The sequence below is a fragment of the Pungitius pungitius genome, chromosome 10, assembly GCF_949316345.1.
Source record: "Pungitius pungitius chromosome 10, fPunPun2.1, whole genome shotgun sequence".
NCBI classification, from domain to species: domain Eukaryota; kingdom Metazoa; phylum Chordata; class Actinopteri; order Perciformes; family Gasterosteidae; genus Pungitius; species Pungitius pungitius.
The window spans coordinates 19,968,878-19,987,253 of NC_084909.1; the positions used below are offsets into that span (position 1 = coordinate 19,968,878).

The 18,376-nt window shown below is 46.2% G+C and overlaps 2 protein-coding genes across 4 annotated transcripts in view; both read left to right on the plus strand.

Annotated features, from left to right (window-relative positions):
- Window positions 1–8,218, plus strand: part of col18a1a (collagen type XVIII alpha 1 chain a) — a 52,864-nt gene extending 44,646 nt beyond the window's left edge. For both annotated transcript variants that reach the window (XM_037487735.2, XM_037487734.2), the window contains 22 exons: window positions 607–642; window positions 865–954; window positions 1,034–1,066; window positions 1,350–1,385; window positions 1,742–1,801; window positions 1,881–1,958; window positions 2,066–2,101; window positions 2,193–2,246; window positions 2,350–2,415; window positions 2,757–2,822; window positions 3,052–3,082; window positions 3,350–3,403; window positions 3,496–3,530; window positions 3,608–3,742; window positions 3,908–4,067; window positions 4,147–4,211; window positions 4,317–4,445; window positions 4,930–4,962; window positions 5,051–5,359; window positions 5,704–5,901; window positions 6,135–6,250; window positions 7,619–8,218. In XM_037487735.2, the coding sequence (XP_037343632.2) occupies window positions 607–642; window positions 865–954; window positions 1,034–1,066; window positions 1,350–1,385; window positions 1,742–1,801; window positions 1,881–1,958; window positions 2,066–2,101; window positions 2,193–2,246; window positions 2,350–2,415; window positions 2,757–2,822; window positions 3,052–3,082; window positions 3,350–3,403; window positions 3,496–3,530; window positions 3,608–3,742; window positions 3,908–4,067; window positions 4,147–4,211; window positions 4,317–4,445; window positions 4,930–4,962; window positions 5,051–5,359; window positions 5,704–5,901; window positions 6,135–6,250; window positions 7,619–7,832 (2,034 nt within the window). In that variant the 3' untranslated portion in view covers window positions 7,833–8,218. The remainder of the gene's footprint in view (window positions 1–606; window positions 643–864; window positions 955–1,033; window positions 1,067–1,349; window positions 1,386–1,741; window positions 1,802–1,880; window positions 1,959–2,065; window positions 2,102–2,192; window positions 2,247–2,349; window positions 2,416–2,756; window positions 2,823–3,051; window positions 3,083–3,349; window positions 3,404–3,495; window positions 3,531–3,607; window positions 3,743–3,907; window positions 4,068–4,146; window positions 4,212–4,316; window positions 4,446–4,929; window positions 4,963–5,050; window positions 5,360–5,703; window positions 5,902–6,134; window positions 6,251–7,618) is intronic.
- Window positions 8,219–13,825: 5,607 nt separating this feature from the next.
- The window catches only part of pcbp3 (poly(rC) binding protein 3), a 30,388-nt gene continuing 25,837 nt past the window's right edge, over window positions 13,826–18,376 (plus strand). Inside the window, exon 1 of one of the 2 annotated variants that reach the window (XM_037487760.2) lies at window positions 13,826–14,130. The gene's annotated coding sequence lies outside the window, so the exon portion shown is untranslated. The remainder of the gene's footprint in view (window positions 14,131–18,376) is intronic. The other variant, XM_037487759.2, reaches the window with a different exon arrangement.

Here is an 18,376-nt window from a genome sequence, read left to right on the forward strand (position 1 = left end):
GAGTTGGTTGGCGATTCTCAGGTGTTATTCCGACTTATTTCAGCGTCGATTGCTCCGGCATCAAACTGCATGCTGGGTAAAGCCTGCTCAGTGCCGCGGTATCGCCGCATCGTGTGTGTCATGCATCGTGTGTGTCGTGCATCGTGTGTGTCATGCATCGTGTGTGTCGTGCATCGTGTGTGTCGTGCATCGTGTGTGTCATGCATCGTGTGTGTCATGCATCGTGTGTGTCATGCATCGTGTGTGTCATGCATCGTGTGTGTCGTGCATCGTGTGTGTCGTGCATCGTGTGTGTCGTGCATCGTGTGTGTCGTGCATCGTGTGTGTCGTGCATCGTGTGTGTCGTGCATCGTGTGTGTCATGCATCGTGTGTGTCATGCATCGTGTGTGTCATGCATCGTGTGTGTCATGCATCGTGTGTGTCGTGCATTCACATTTACACATGAATGGAATCTTAAAGGACTTTCATTCCTCGTTGTATTTGACACTTTATCAGGTAATTAGGAAGCCGTGCTTTTGATAGAAAGGTTGTTCTTCTTGTCTGTTGTTGGATCTTTCAGGTATTTGGACCCATCTCCTTTGTCTCACCCCTCTTTCATTTCACAGGGACCAAAGGGGGACAGCGGCACCAAAGGAGAAAGGGTGAATTTCCTCTTTATTGTAGTCATTTGAACCGCAAAATGTCATCATTTTTATTGGTAAATGATGACATTTTGATCTCATGAACAATAAAAGACAACATACGTGTATTCTTTATTTTCAAACTAGAGCTGGGTCACTTCCAGCCTTGTGTTGGACGTGTCATCAAGGTGGGACCGTTCCTCATCGTTCTGCTGTGTGTGTGTGTGTGTGTTGTGGTTATAGGGTGACCCAGGTCGAGATGGAACAGGTGTCCCGGGGCCACCCGGACCACCCGGGCCACCGGGACAGTTCATCTCCCGAAGACCCGACAACGTAAGCAACACAACGCACACCGTCCACTCCACACTAAGAGCAGCCTCCATCCTCCATCTTAACTGCTTTCTCTGCACAGGAGGACGGGCTCGTCGGCAGTGAGGGGCGTCAGGTGTGTATTCTTTCATTCTGACACACAAACACAGCAAAATGACTTTGAGTTTGGAATGTTTTACTTTATAAATGTGTGTGGCAACAGCAGTTAAAAAATAAGGTAAAAAGTAAACTGGTAACTAACACTACAGCCATTAGACACTATGTCCATTTCAATATATCACATACAGCCGGGCACAAATCACCCAGTGAGTGAAAGCTAAATGTTGTGTTGCATTGCTTGTACAGTTTAGTGTTATATTCATTGTGAATGGATGTGTTTTACGTGTTTATTTTACCAGGGAGGACCTGGTTTACCTGGACAAGCTGGATTCCCTGTAAGTGTTTTAAATTTTAATTCATCTTATTATTTTCAACAATTAAACAAATGCCAAGTCTCATTACTTTCACGCTTCTTCCGCTTCTCTTCTAATAAAGAAACAAATTTGACCATAACAAGTCACCATAGTACTTTATTCTCACTGGTTTGAAGCTGCGTTTAAGTGATGTCGTCTACATCAGATTTTCATTTTTGAATGAAAAAGAAACATTACAAGTTTATTGAATATTTGTATGTTTTTTTAATGTTGTGTAGAAATACTTCATGTCCAAAAAGATACCGTTTTAGAGTAAATTCCTTCAACATATTAGGAGCTGTAGATTTGAGATGATTTTGGATGTTTTCACCCTGCAGGGTCCTGCTGGACCAAAGGGGGACAGAGGAGACACGGGCCCCCCGGGCCACGGGGACAAGGTGAAGTCTCGGGCATTTGTTCGTTGAACCTTTCATGCAGCCCGTCTTCATCACTGAGTGTGTGCGGTTCCACGTTCAGGGGCAGAAAGGAGAACCGGGCCTGGTGGTCGGACCGGATGGAAACCTCCTGCATCTGGAAGGCCTGAGGGGTCCGAAGGTCAGTCTCACTGCTCTCCACTGTGTGCGTTCACTGAAAGAGGTTCACACCTCTCCTCTAGAGCATGTGATGTTGGTACTGATCAGTTTCCTCTAAACCGCATGTAGGGAGACAGAGGAACCCCTGGACCCGTTGGACCTCCTGTAAGTGTCTGAGCATCTATCTGATGGTTCTGATACCACTTCATTCCTCTGTGGGCTCACAGTGTCTTTCATTTCCTGATTCATTGAACAGGGCCAGTATGGACCTACTGGTATAAAAGGGGAAATGGGAATGCCTGGGAGACCTGTAAGTAGCCCTTCCTTTGCTTTATTAGTATTATATAAGCATTTTAATACGCTATTGCATATCGCTTTAGTCCCGTTTGAATACCATTGTGTTTCATCCTCAGGGTCGTCCTGGTGTAAATGGTTACAAAGGGGAGAAAGGAGAGACAGGACTCGGCTATGGATACCCGGTCAGTACTGAATTATTAGTTGATCAGTGGATTTCCATGTTGTTTTTGACTGACTTCTATATATTATAAAGAAACTTAGATCTCTGGTAAGCACATGTCTTAAATGACTTCTTGTTGGGAAAATGTTGTTTTTACAAATCGGTTGATTAAATCTACTCATGTTTTATTAACATGATGAGATTGAAGTGTTTGGGTGGAGGACAGGTGATCTCTACGAATCAAGACTTGAGGACATAACGGCAACAAAGCCATCAGCCTTTTTAAGATGTTTGAATCAAAAGTCCAAATGAAACGTGACTTGAACGGATGGAGGAGAGAGTGAATTCCTGTGCTTTGATTAGGGTGTACCTGGCCAACCGGGACCACCTGGACCCCCTGGACCCGCCATTCCATTGGATCGCTTTAACGTAAGTGCACAAGATCCACCGCCTTGTACTGAGGATCCTTCCTAGTCTGCCATGTGGCCCCTGGTGGGTGACAGCTTAACCCTATCATGATCTACCCAGTCATTATCTGGGGCAACTACTCTATCAGTTTCTAATTGCACAGTTTAATAAGCTTTACATATTTTTTTTCCTCTTTTGTCGAGGTGAATTTCTTCATTGAACTTTTCTTTCTTTTTTTTTTGGTCCATAGCGCTATGATGACGCTTCGAGGAATTACCCGGGTAAGAGTCCTCTCACATCGCACACATACATAACACTGTAAGACAGAGACGGATCACAATGAGCCAGTGAAGGGAGAGATTTAAAAAGGGCTCCAAGTGTCGGCAGAGATAAACACTCCTATCTTCACTTTAGCTTGATGAAGCTGCCTCGGCCCGAAGGAAAGAGAGAGATTACACTCACGTGATTTGATGGCACAGCTCTGCACATCAGAGACACCTTTGAGGAGTGATGGTCTCACCAATGTTAAAAATGGTATTTTGTTGTAGCGACCAAAGGGGAGAAAGGAGAGAGTGGGGACAGAGGAGCTCCAGGAATCCCAGGTAAGTCCACCTTTACTGACCCACTGCACTGCAGGGACGTAGAAGGGAATCATCACTATTTAGATACTAATGCACTTTTCTTTTCTTTTTAGGGACCAGCTCTAATTTTGATATTTACACATTCAAGGTAAACGAGCTCATCGCCACCCTGGCCATGTGTTTTTCTTAGTAGGCTTTAACTTGATGTTAAACTGTTCCCGACAGAGCGAACTGAAGGGGGAGCGTGGAGACCTGGGTGTGAAGGGAGAAAAGGGAGAACCTGGTGGCGGCGGATATTATGACTCACGTTTTGGAGGAGCTCAGGGCCCGCCGGGGCCTCCTGGCAAACCGGGCCTGCAGGTGAGTTCATGAAGTGGCCCTCGTGTACTTAAAGGTGTGAACAGTCCGGATCCTATTCGTCAAAAGGTTTCGGGTTGGAAGGTTTTAACTACACGAGGCACTTCGTCCTACCTCGATGAAGGAAAGGCATCTCGGTCATTTCGATGATGCTCTTCCTCGTGTTAGGGTCCAAAGGGAGAATCTGTATTGGGCCCTGCGGGTCCTCAGGGGCCACCGGGGCCACCAGGGACTGGTTACGATGGGCGCCCAGGTCCTCCAGGGCCACCTGGACCTCCTGGACCCCAAGGATCTTCCTCACTTCCAGGAGCATATAGGCCCAATCACTGTGAGTGACTTTTTCACTGTTTCAACATTCTGGATCATTTTGAAATGTCACATTGACCCGCGTTTGTTTGCATTTGAAGCCCTCAGTGTTCCTGGACCTCCTGGACCTCCTGGTCCGCCTGGTAGCCCCGCTCCCTCTTCTGGGGTAATTACAATCATCATCCACCTCATTACGTACTTGCCTTGGTCAATTGAATAGTTCATTCTTGTCCAACCAAAGCTAGACGCCATGTTTGTTTGTTTCCCACAGGTCACCATCTTAAGGTCGTTTGACACAATGATGGCGACCGCGAGGCGCCAGTCAGAGGGAAGCCTCATCTACATCCTGGACAAAGCCGACCTCTACTTGAGAGTGCGCGATGGAGTGCGGCAGGTCATGGTACAGTAGGAACACCCCCATGCTTTCAGGGGGGGTGGGGGTGGGGGGTCGTTTCAATAAAAGCAGCAGCAGCTGGTGCCGATCCGTCCACTGGGGCTCAACCCGGTACCAGCGCACCAGCAACACTTTGAGAGCGGGACGTGGTGCAGGCGGCGTGGCTCCAGGTCAAAGGGGGGCGCTGTGGGGGGGTTTCAGTGCCTTCAGACTATGACGCTCCTGTTGGGGCAAACTAAATCAAAAGTTGTTAACAGCCACACACCCATATATCTTTACATTAAAGTATCAAACTACACAAACTGACTTTAGATCAGTGTTTTACTGCGTCTCATTCATACTTTTTATTTGGGTTTGTTTAAATACATTTTTAACATTGAATGTTGAATTGTTAAATAATAAGTAATTTGATATTAAGTTAAATACAGAGACAATATACCCTGCCTAAATTATTATCTAATTCCGCCCCCCCCCCCCCCTTCCCTTTCAGCTCGGTAACTACAAACCCTTCTCCAGAGATCTGGTATGTTCCACACAAGAAAAATACAAATAATTTTCATTGGCTGTCTGTTTTGGACTTTTGATTAAATCTCCCTCACTTGCACTGATAGGACAACGAGGTGGCGGAGGTCCAGCCCCCGCCCGTGATCCTGTACCCCCAGTCCCAGGACCAGTCCCACAACAACGGAGCTGGCCATTACTCCCAGGGAGGTTCTGCCATACGACCCATTGAGCCTCCTCCGCAGCCACCAGTGGAGCCCCGATACCCCCCCCAGTACGATCCCAAGTTCCCCGACCCGAGGCTCACGGGCCAGACGGACACGCAGCGGACCGAGCACAGACACCCCGTGACCCCGCAGCGACCCCCGGGCCCACCGGTGCAGCAGCCTGCCGGCCCACTGGGGCCAACGGCACCAGGAGTGAGTAGAGCTCAGTTGGTTTGTTAATGGGGGGGGGGGGGGGTCATCTCGCTGCACACTTAACGCTGGTGATGATTACTGTATATTATATAAAAAGGTCCCAACTGAGTGGGGATTTATTTTATTCCCTGTGTGGTCCTCCAGAGAATCTGTTCCTTCTATCGTCGTCCTTATTGAACTTTTCTCTCCCTCACATCCAGGCTCCTTCTGTCCTATTGTCACATTAAATGCACTTTTCATCTGCATTAATAGCATTGGCTCATGCAGTATTTAGTGGTCTTTTGTTGGACAGAGTCAGGGACAGGTCTGACAGAGGCAATAAAAAGCTGCATCTTCCTCACCAGCTACACATCATCGCCCTGAACGCCCCTCAAACTGGGAACATGCGAGGGATCCGCGGGGCGGACTTCCTGTGCTTCCAGCAGGCCCGCGCCGTGGGCCTCAAGGGCACCTTCAGAGCTTTCCTCTCCTCCAAGCTCCAAGACCTCTACACCATCGTCCGCAGGTCAGACAGGGACGGAACCCCCATCGTGAACCTCAAGGTGAGCTACTAGGGATGGGGACATGGGACATATGACATATGCTCACATATCAACACATGTTCTCTCAAGTCCAACTGTGGCCGTGGAAGCTTTTATTTGAAAGGAGAGAAGATGCCGTTTGCATCGATGTGTTCGCTACTGCTGCCTATGTTTTGTTGCGTGTGTCTTGCTGCTCTAAGAAGAAGAAGAATGATGATGATAAGAATTCAGTTTAAAGCGTTCTCCTCTCGCAGGACCAAGTGCTGTTCAGCAGCTGGGAGTCTCTCTTTGCCGACAATGTGAGCAAAATGAGGGAGAACGTACCGATCTACTCCTTCGACGGCAGAGACGTGGTCAGAGACAGCGCATGGTGAGTCTTAGATGGGTTTCATCCTCTCAATACAGCATCCATGGGCCGTTACTGTAGACGAGAAGCGTTTACTCCCATATATATATATATACACTCACCGGCCACTTTATTAGGTACCCCATGCTAGTAACGGGTTGGACCCCCTTTTGCCTTCAGAACTGCCTCAATTCTTCGTGGCATAGATTCAACAAGGTGCTGGAAGCATTCCTCAGGGAGTTTGGTCCATATTGACATGATGGCATCACACAGTTGCCGCAGATTTGTCGGCTGCACATCCATGATGCGAATCTCCCGTTCCACCACATCCCAAAGATGCTCTATTGGATTGAGATCTGGTGATTGTGGAGGCCATTTGAGTACAGCGAACTCATTGTCATGTTCAAGAAACCAGTCTGAGATGATTCCAGCTTTATGACATGGCGCATTATCCTGCTGAAAGTAGCCATCAGAAGTTGGGTACATTGTGGTCATAAAGGGATGGACATGGTCAGCAACAATACTCAGGTAGGCTGTGGCGTTGCAACGATGCTCAATTGGTACCAAGGGGCCCAAAGAGTGCCAAGAAAATATTCCCCACACCATGACACCACCACCACCAGCCTGAACCGTTGATACAAGGCAGGATGGATCCATGCTTTCATGTTGTAGACGCCAAATTCTGACCCTACCATCCGAATGTCGCAGCAGAAATCGAGACTCATCAGACCAGGCAACGTTTTTCCAATCTTCTATTGTCCAATTTCGATGAGCTTGTGCAAATTGTAGCCTCAGTTTCCTGTTCTTAGCTGAAAGGAGTGGCACCCGGTGTGGTATTCTGCTGCTGTAGCCCATCTGCCTCAAAGTTGGACGTACTGTGCGTTCAGAGATGCTCTTATGCCCACCTTGGTTGTAACGGGTGGTTATTTGAGTCACTGTTGCCCTTCTATCAGCTCAAACCAGTCTGGCCATTCTCCTCTGACCTCTGGCATCAACAAGGCATTTCCGCCCACAGAACTGCCGCTCACTGGATGTTTTTTCTTTTTCGGACCATTCTCTGTAAACCCTAGAGATGGTTGTGCGTGAAAATCCCAGTAGATTAGCAGTTTCTGAAATACTCAGACCAGCCCTTCTGGCACCAACAATCATGCCACGTTCAAAGTCACTCAAATCACCTTTCTTCCCCATACTGATGCTCGGTTTGAACTGCAGGAGATTGTCTTGAAAATGTCTACATGCCTAAATGCACTGAGTTGCCGCCATGTGATTGGCTGCTTAGAAATTAAGTGTTAACGAGCAGTTGGACCGGTGTACCTAATAAAGTGGCCGGTGAGTGTATATATATATATATATATAATATTGTAAAACATGTGCTTGTTTTGCCTCCTCCAGGCCAGAAAAGATGGTCTGGCACGGATCGAGCAACAAAGGCCACCGGCAAACGGACCACTACTGTGAAACATGGCGGGCGGGCGACCACGCCGTGACGGGCCTGGCGTCCTCTCTGCAGAGCGGGCGCCTCCTGCAGCAGACCTCCAGCAGCTGCTCCGGCTCCTACGTGGTGCTGTGCATCGAGAACGCCTTCACTTCACACTCCAAGAAATAAAGCCCCCCCCACCTACCATCCCCCTGCCTTTCTTTTGTTTTTTTGGTTCTGGGCCCTGGATGAAGACGCTCTTGATTTCCCGAGAAGCCGCCTGGTGACCATGACCCGGCCCTGTGGCTCTGTGGCTGGCAGAGAGCCTTCGGGTCGCCTGCTCCCCCCCCCCTCAAAGAGACGGGTCGAAGCCAGGGGCGTCGCTCTTTCTTCTCGGGGGCATTGACACGTACTTTCTCCAAGGTGCAGAACGATAGCGGAGAAGCTAAATGTCTTCTCAAATTGTATCCTATTTCCTCTTTTGTTTTTCTGTATATTATATGTTTGTTGTTTGTAATTTTTTTGTGGTTTTCATTGTTTTACCTTTTGAACTGTTTATAAAAATGCTATATCCATCCGTTTTTTAATTTTTTTTTATATTAAGTATTGATCATCTCCACCTTTTTTCCATTTTCATTTTAAAATTGTGGGTAATGACAGGGAACAGCAAACATTTCATGACTATTTCAAAGAAGATAGTAGATATTTATTTTAAAATGAATGTATGTAAGGTAAAAATGATCTGAAAAAAAGCTTAATACCCTCATTTATATTCTAAACGACTTAGAACATTTCACTCTTCTGATCCGTACTTTTTGTGCCTTTTTACACAACCGGACTGCTTTATGAGCTCCATACGCTCATGTGGTGAACCACTCCTGTGGAAAGAGTAATTCTACAAATATTGAAATGTTATAGAAGCTTTAGCTCAAGTGGATCCAGTACTTACTTACTTTTACTAAATTGAAATGACCTTATCGGACTCGGACACTTCTGTAATAAATAACCCCACATCCGCAGGGCAATATTCATTCTAGCTAAAATGGAGCCTCGTGAATCTAAAGTGATTATTTCTTTCCTTCTGGCACTTCATGAAAACCTATTGTTGAGTAAGCTGGAAATGATTAGTTTGCTGCTAATCTTTGTTGCAGGGACGGCTGTGTGAAACAGAGCGCTGGGGAGGGAGAGGAGTCCTGCTTTGTATGAATTTCAGAGACTAACCCGGCCTTAATGCTACCGATATCGTGACTGAACCTGTGGATGTCCATTTTTATTACTAGTTGTGCTGTACTGTTTCTCCCAGGCACTGAATTAAAGTCTTTTTCAACTACAGCAAACGTTTGATGTGCTGTTGATAAGTGGTAAAGAGAGACCCTCCGTACACCCTGTTCATACGGAATCACAACTGTCACTTAATTTAACCATGACATTGACTTAGACATAGATGATACACCAGTAACAATAATAAAGATAGCTGCCAATGTTAATGGTACGTTAAGATAAAACAAAAAGAAACCGTTCATGTCATCAATAGGTCTTGAATGGAAGTTAACATTCATGTCACATTGTGGAGTAATTAAGGCACGATTACAGCACCACACGCAATCAGGAACAGGTTTTCTGCAGGTCTACAAGTAAGTGGATTTCAAAGGAGAATTGAATTGGGTCACTTAGTTCCCCTGGTCCTTAAACCAGTCCTCTGGTGCAGTGTGGGTTGGGTGTGGGTCCTTGTACGTCCACGCTAGCTGCTAATTGTGTTGCGTTGAGGTGATACTTGAGGCTCGATGTGAATTCCTTGTTGCACAGCTTGCACACAACCACGCTCTTATCGACGCTTCCATCCGTGTGTTTATTATAAGAAGATTTCCACCCGACACGGCCTCGTCAGCTTCTTCGTTCATGTTCACTGTGGTTTGTTGTTGTCTGAAGTCATGGACGCTAGTTGGTGCTCCAGTTTAATCGGTCCCCCGGAAACTCATCCAGTGAGAAACGTTCCGCGGTGCAAAAAATACGTGTAAAAATGCGTAAAAAATGTTGAATGTGTTTTTTTGGTGTAATTAATTAATCTTAATTCACATTGTAATTAATTAATCGTAATTAACACGCTAAAGTCGCAGCCCTATTAAAAAGTAATAAAAATGTCATATTGTATATCATAGAAATCTCATGATGTCAAAGTAGATTTATTATCGGTATCGCCCTCCTACCATGTACCACTTAACTTTCTTTGCACTTCTAGGTCAAAGTAGACTGTGTATCCTCTTCATACAGCTTGGGTTACAATTTCTGCTCTAGTCTATTGATATTATCATTGATTATTCATCAGATCGAATAAACGTTCACTAAAATCCCTTTTTCTATCATGAAAAGTGCTTTGAGCTAAAGTAGCTTCAGTCGGTGATCTACAGTTTCATGCACTAGTTCATTCAAGTTCCACATGTCTATAAACTCATGTAGTTAGTTAAGCCGGTGTTAGACGGGGGCCTTCAGGCATCATCTTTAGCAGGAGGTCATTTGCGAATCCGAATCAGCCAGATTTAACCACGCGCCCGCATTCATTATAAATAAACACTAAATACAGTCTCTTCCCACTCAATTCCATCAAATCTGCCTCTTAAGCATCTCAGTCAACTGACCGGCCTTAGAGGCGCCATAGGGCTTCAGTTAATTGACTGTGGGGGAGGGGGCCGCACCCCCCCAGTTAGGGCAGAAATAGACCAGCATCAGAACTCCCTCCTGATTCCCCCTGTGTTCTTGGTTGAGTAAATCTTCAGATTCAGAAAAACAAAATCCAATTGACTGAGTGACGTATTATCCGTTTAATTCCTCTTGACTGAGTGGGGGGAGTGGGGGGGGTTGGCTAGGATGTAATAACCCGCAGCTGGTTTTGCAGCGAGGTGCTATCACACTGTCGGCCTGAGGAAAGCTATATTTAGTGGGTGCCAAGTAATAACTAAGTACAGGGAAATGATCCGGCTTCGGTAATGACACAACAGGGTGACAGCCAGCCGAATTTGGGGGGGGTGGGGGGACTTAATTACATTCGGGGCAGAAGTGAAGAGCCACAGTTGTCAGATCTCTGGTGTGTGTTTATTCAATGGTGGTGACTCGCTGTCACTGTGACCCCCCCGAAGCCAACAATAGCTCAACGCTGGGTTGGACGAGATCACAGAGCCACTTTGTGATGAAGAAGATTCATCTAACGTATTATCAACATTAGACAGGAATACAAGTGTGTGTAAAGAAAGACCATAATCGCATCAATGGCTCCTCTTAATGCATTCTGCCTGGAACCAGAGCGACGTGTTCCCCCTCAAATCAAAGGGTAACAAGGAGGCCTGGAGCAACATTTGTGTAGTGTCTGAAGCACTCGAGTCGCACCGCCAGGCTTCACATTTCACTGACATTTAGACGGATAATGAGTTACAATCTGCCGGTCTTTAAATCCCCCCGTGAATCATATGGCATTTAAGTCTATTTCTTCCCTCCTGTCTTTAAATAATTAACGAGGAGGATGCTATCTGAGAGGATATTCCCGGCACCGGCTTTGACCACTTCATCATACGTACCCCCTGCTTTTCTGTAGCTCCAAGAACGTCACATCTGAAAGGCAGAATTCAAAGATCATGATTTTATATCTCAGCGATTGCCTTTCCCAAAAATGTCTTCTTGCCAAAATTCTAAACCATTAAGAAGCAAACAACGTTTTTTTTTCTTCTTTTACCTTTCATCGACAAAGACCCTTAACCAATAACCTACAAATAACCACAAGTAAATGTCTGAATGCAGCAATGCATCGTGTCTTCATGGGGGCGTGAGTGGGGATCCCTTCGGCTCCGCCCCCCCCCCCAGCAGTTCACCGCCTCCTCACAGACCTTCCACGGCTCACTGCCCGCCGTCATCAGTGCCGCTGGTTACATATTCGATGTGACATCTCCTTCCAGCCGATGAATTTTTTATGTCTCTTTCTTTTCCGCTCGCACGCAGACGGGCCTCTTATCAGCCCTCCCCTGTAGGATGGCAGCGCTGCCTTTGGAGCCGGTGACCCTTTGGTCCTGGAATGCCATAGAGCACGCGCTGCAGGCATCTCACAGATTCCACCCGTACACACACATTTAAATGTACAGTGATGGAGAATTGACGTGATCACGTACGACCGCTGCATTGCTTGTGCATTTAAAAAAAGAAGGAAATCCTGTCAAAACATTATAAATATCCATGAAATGTTTTTTCTTATGAGGAATTATGGATGTATGTTTAATACCAGACGGCATTATACAAGAGGTCCGTCTCTTCTCATGCATCCCCAGCCTGGAAAAATGGATTTCACAGGGGAGGAAACTTGTGGATTTGACTCTTTACTCGGCTGAACTGACAGTTTGATGCCACACTTGTGCTGTGAATATCTGACCATGTTATAATGCACTCAAGTATTGACAGCCGTATTGATTTCAGGGCCACTTCTTTCAAAGGTGAGTAATGTGATGATCTGCAAACCCTACACATGCAAGTAGGAGTAATAACACATCACCATTTCTCATGACTTTTTTGTATTTCTTCACTCAGCTGATGGTGATTATTTACAACGTAGTGTATGAAGATGATGATTAAATAAAAACAAAAGGAGCGGCAATAACTATCTAAATCCAAAGAGGAATTCTTGGTTTTTTTAAAGAAGTATGAATCTATTTATGTCAGATGTAGGTGAAAGCTGCAGCAGCACAAAGATAAATACACACATGTCTCATTTCCATAGCATGGGCTACCTTTACTACACTCACTTCTGATACCAGGTGCTTCTCTGCATTCTGTTTCCAGGTACTCCTTACTTTGACATGCGCACTAATAAATAGTAAATAGATTAATACATAATTTCCAAAACCTGATTAGCAGTTCTATAATAAGTTAATCAAATGACTTATTACCAAAAAGTCCCCATCTGTCAGAGGTGGGATGCTGGCGCAGGCGGAAGGCAGGACCCAAACGCAGAGTTCCAGACGTGCTCTTTGTTTACCACAAAAATCAAACCGACGTGCACCAACAGCGACTGACTTGAGACAATGACGCGACAAGGGACACCAGGCTCACAGGGCTTGAATACACAAGGGAGGTGCAGGTGATTGGACACAGGTGGAAACAATCAGGCAATCACAGGACAAGGCAGGAAGTGAAGTTACACAAGAGACACAAGAGACATGAAACTACAACCAAAGACACAGAGCAGACCCAAACCGTGACACCAGCAACACGCCTCCCATACAATGAATGAGCAAACAGGGATTTTGTTGTTCCAGTGAGCTATTGTTGCTTCTCCCTTCATTCATTGTGTGTAACGTTGTCATTTCCGAGCTGGGCCTCTGCCTACAGGTTTGAGCAGTGTGACGATGGTGGTCTCTGTGTCGACATGTACCCCCCCCCCCCCAACATGTAGGGTTTATGGAACCCTAACCCTTGTCCAAAAGGGCCGAACGTCATGGAGAAGCCATCCATCTCACATCATCTCAAGTGTCCACCATGAAAATGAAACAGGACTTGTGCACGTGACGTTCGCTCCTCGCTGAACGCACGGCCAACGACGCCTGAGGAAACATCTCACACTTCCTCTCTCTCTCTGCTCGGCGGCGCTGGTGGGAGCCGTCGGAGGATGCTGAGTGTAAATGTACTGTACGTGGCAGAAGGGAATCGATCATGTGAGAGAGAGAGAGAGAGAGAGAGAGAGAGAGAGAGAGAGAGAGAGAGAGAGAGAGAGAGAGAGAGCCTGTGAATGTGAACACATGACAGCGTTCATGACACCGTACAGTACCTCTAAGAACTCTGTGTGGCACAGGATGCTTTCTGCCTGCTCGGTGATGTTGGGTCCGATCAAGTGGCCCAGAATGTGTCGGTACCGCCCTAAATCACACCCCGCCCCGGCTGGACCGCAACGCTCCGTCTGTCCTTCCAAAAAAAAGGGGGGGAAGCTCTCCATGATTCCTTCCTTCTTGCCATTATTTCAACTGGATGTGAGCTATTGCACTTATTGGCTGGGGCAAGGCACCGGCTGCCTCCCCTCCCATTGGCTACCTGGACACCTCCGCGCCGTCTCCCATTGGCCGCCTGGAGGAAAGTGGGAGGAGAGCTCACCCCATCCTCCCCCCCCCCCCCGTGGCAGAGCGTGTAAATGTAAAGACTCCTTCTCTTCCTATTATCTGAGTGGCTCCGGGTTTAGTGTCTGCCTCCGAGCGCGCGCGCGTGCATGTGCGCGCGTGTGTGTGTGTGTGCGTGTGTATCGGAGGGAGAAAAGAGATAAAGAGAGAGAGAGAGAGTCCGGGAGGGAGAGGCAAGCAGCGTTTTCTTCTCCCCCCTTTCGCCTCCCCGTCTCCCTGCTCCCTGTCACTCCATCCTTCCTCCCCTCTCCTGGACCACCCCTTCAGCCGGACCGAGACCCCCCCTCCCCGCCACCCAGACCGCCCCGGGACCCTTTGACTCTCCTGGTTCCTCCCAGCAGGTAAGACCCTGCTCCTTCCAGCCGGTGCTGAGGCTTCACAAAGTACTTCCCGCTCTCCTCCTGCTCGGCTTTTTTTGGGTTTCCTTTGAACTCGGCGTGTCTCTCCTCCTCCTCCTCCTCCTCCTCCTCCTCATCCTTCCTGCCCCGTGCATATTTCAACTCCCCCCCCCCCCCCCCCGTGGCGCTTCTGTCCCTCTCAGAAAAAGTCACACAGTTTGCGTGAGATAAAATCAGTGAGGTCAGTGTATTTTTCTTCATCCTCTGATGTCAACACCCCCCCCCTCTCCACCACACTATCTCTTCATCTTCTCCCCCCCCCCCCCCCCTTGTCTTATCTCATACCCTCCGGCTCCGTGGTAAAGTGAGTGGAGCATTTTAATTCAGCCCACAGCACAAGGACAACGTGGCGTTTTCTTTGGTTACGGAAAATTCATCTCAAGTGTTTATGTTTTTTATAGGCCGCCCCAAGTCTGACTTGGCTGATTGAATCAAGACGAATCAGAATCAGAACCACAAGTCCAATGTTCACGTGGTTAATGTGTGCGGCAGAGGACACAGCACCAACAACTGCTTCATCCGCACATCCTGTACTTTACCAGGAAGGGGTGTGTGTGTGTGTGTGTGTGTGCGTGTGTGAGGGAGACAGAGATACTGCTAAATTGCTTGAGACATCAATACTCTCCGCCTGGAGTTTTTAAAGTACTCTATTAAATCTGAAAATTGGACCTTACAACAATGTCAACAACTGAGGACAGGTTTTTTTTTCCTTTGGATGGTTCCTCTGAGGAGTTGTGTGTTCAAGCGTTTAAATTTAAGTGACTAAAGACGGATACAAATCCAATAAATCTTTACATTTCCATTACGATGTTTTTTTTCAGTCTTAAGATAATTCAATTTAAATTTAAATAATTTAGGTCTCCTCCTTGAGGCATTTTGACTCGTAAAACTGTTTTCATACCAAGTTTGGCTTTGACTTTCACCCTTAAAAACTAAATGGCCATCTCCATCAGATGGATTGACCGTTCTTTCTGTCCTATTTTTTTCTAATTTACTCAAAAAGAGTATCTGTGTCAGAGCGTCTTGGGAATGCGAGTTGTTGCTTTTATTATGATGTGTCCGTGAGACAAGTGAACAACAACTTGAAGCTAACTCTGGATATAACTTGTATTTAAAATGTGTATCATCCGTTTGTATGATGTCATATTCATGCATGTTAGTGTATTAGTACATGGGGGGTCTGTCTTTGTGAAGGAACATGCAGATGTAGCAACCAGCTGTGGCCCACAAGCAAAGAATTCACTATGAATGATGTATTTTCATGAAGAGCTCCTTCTTACTTTAAAAGCATGGAAGCTTTCATCATCATCTGAAAACAAACTCTATGAATAAAAAAAAAAAGGGACATAGTTCTGGTTTGAGTCAAATTCAACGATAATAACTTAATATTCATTTAATGGGAATTGCTTTGTCCGGCTAATTTAACATGCGTGTTTTTTTCCCCTCCCACACAAGCCTTTTTTTAATGCACTTACTGCACGTCGTCTCCTTGGATGTGAGCTCTCGGGAGAACGCATACATGAAACTTGGTGACTTAGGATGACGTATTTACTGGCCTCCCCCGGTGGGTTTTGCACATTCCCCTAAGCCTCAGCTCCAGGCCGGATTCTGGCCCCGTGCCGCCGCCGACCCGTGTGCATCGCCGCGTCACAACAGTTCTACACTCGCGCGTCACCCAATGACACAGACGTCAGTCAGGGGCTCGAGGTGTCGTGAAGGTTTGGAAGCAGAGCCGAGCAAAAGGCAGCAGAGTGACGGCATGAGAAATGTGAGCGGACGGGCTTTTGTTTTTCCAATAACGTCACTGAGAAACAAGGAGGACGGGGCACAGCATGCCGTACGGCACACGGGCTCGTAACCATTTAAGTGAATCTCCACTAATCATCATAACGCGTGTGCTTTATTGAACGTCTGTGATCACGTGATCACGTGCATCCCTCCACGTGAGGCCGACGCTCTGCGAGCAGCTGGCCCTTTTGTGCCTCGGCCCATTGGAGCCGTTCCGGACCCCCCGCCGGCCTGGCACGGGGCGCAGAGTGTTGGGAGGGGACTGGCTTCAGCGGGAAAAAGCCCACTGACATCGACGCGCTCCCACCGAGTGATGGGGGGCAAATGGTCGCTTAGAAAAAGGCTGCAGAGGAGGGACGACTGACTGGTTCCTATTTCGGAAAACTAACCCCACTTCTGCTTACAATAGAAATTAGTATTAATAATATAATAATAGTTATTAAACCTTAAGTGTTAGCACATAGTAGGAGATTGTGTTACTTTAACATGAATACAAATGTGTTCATGAATGATCTTAATCAACTTGAAACCCAAAATGATTTAAATATGAACAAAGTCTATAAAAAAATGTATTGAAATCATGCTATTTTGCAATATCACACAATATTAGATACGTTATATCTAAAGTGTTCACAGAATTACAGAAATCTGGTCTTTATTCAGGTTTTATTTTGAATAATCACACTGATGGCAATTAAATTCCAACAAGAACCTTCTTTTGTTTTCTTGTGGCTTTTAATGCTTTTGCTTCATTTCCATCACAAGAGACCGACTTATTCATTCATAGGTCAAATTCTGTTCATTGAGATCTCATATCAGACACTGAACTTAAGATATTTTTCAGTTTTTTTTATTTAATTGTATTTTAATTAAATTAACATTCATTAAATGTTCACACATATATTGTAAAATAACTGCTGATATTGGACCGTTGATGAGCTGCTTTCGACCTTTATTTTTGTTGTTTCTTTCTCAGCTAATTCAAAAAGAGAGCTATCATATCAGATATAATATCCTGTGCATAGTAAAACAAATCAACATACATCCCCCCCTCTACAATCCCACCATGTGGAGCACCATCACGTCAATGAGAGTAAAAAGAACAACCAAAGCTACATTCTACCATCAAACTTCCACACTTGATATTTTCATGAAGGCGATTCTGTTTGCATGTAAGTGTTCTTGAAGCGTTATGTTCAAGAATGAAAACCAGGTTTTATCCAAACCAATGTGCAACCAAACATGAACGTGAGCATTAGATGTTGGCAGTGGATGTTTTCCTTCCACCAATTTGTAAGGAAATTATCTTTCAAAATGAACTAGTGCTCGGAAAAATATGTGATTTAGTCTTTTCAATGATAAAATCAACATGTTGCTCATTACAAGTACTTCATTTAAGTAAGCCTTTTTTTCAGTTTGAGTTAGTTTAATCCGGTTCGCTGTCCACGCCCCTCAAAGAAGCTGAAGATGATGCTGGAATGAGTCACTGCATTTCCGTGTTTCCCTCTTTTTGTCCTGCTTGTGGTCGAGCTGCAGCGAGGCTTTCTGTTTAAACGCTGCGTGTGGCTACGCTGAATGAAAAAACACAGGCTCAGCTGACCGGCTCGCCTCTACCTCTCGCTCAGCTGATTGGTCAGCAGTCTTCTGTCACTGAGCTGGGCTGTAAACTTAAAAAACAATCTACCCCGGTGTCATAATTCATAACAGAGAGCCAAAGGTGGGGGCAGTGATGCAGCGCCAGAACACGGCACCTTTAAGAGCTACTGGAGAGAATTATGATCTCTGAAATCCGAGGGCCTTTTTGTCCATTTCCAAAGGTGTCATTTAAGCCCAAGATCAATCAGGCAGGATGGGGGTTGAGAAGGTGGAGCAGGAACAGGGCTTCTGCCTTCCCCGCTGCTCTCTCCGGGTGGGGGAGTGCGGTCCTCTGCCCCTTGTGTCGCTGCTATTTTTACACTCACTTAATGCCGGGGGTTTGGAGAAGCAGCTCGAGTGGGGAAATGACAAGAAGATATTGTTGTTGGATTGGAGTTGAGGGAGCTGCAGAGACCAAAGAACCCTTGTGTTGTTCATTCGGTATCACATCAGGGTTCTGATGGGCTCACTTTCTCCTCAGCGTGTTTCTACATTGGATCAATTTGTGGGTCTGGATTGTGTTTGCGTGTGGATTATCCAGTTGATCGCTGTATATTGGTGTTAGTGTGAATGGTTTCCCCATCTCTACTGACTTGTGCATAGCCCAGTTTGTCCCATTGCAGAACTGCTGGCTCTCTGCAGATGGTGCTTGACTCTCACGCGTACAAAGTGGAACAATCACCTGCATCACAGCGCTGCGATGACAAACATCTCTTTTCAACTCCTATCAATTTACCATTTGGGGAGAACATTTTTTGATGATGAT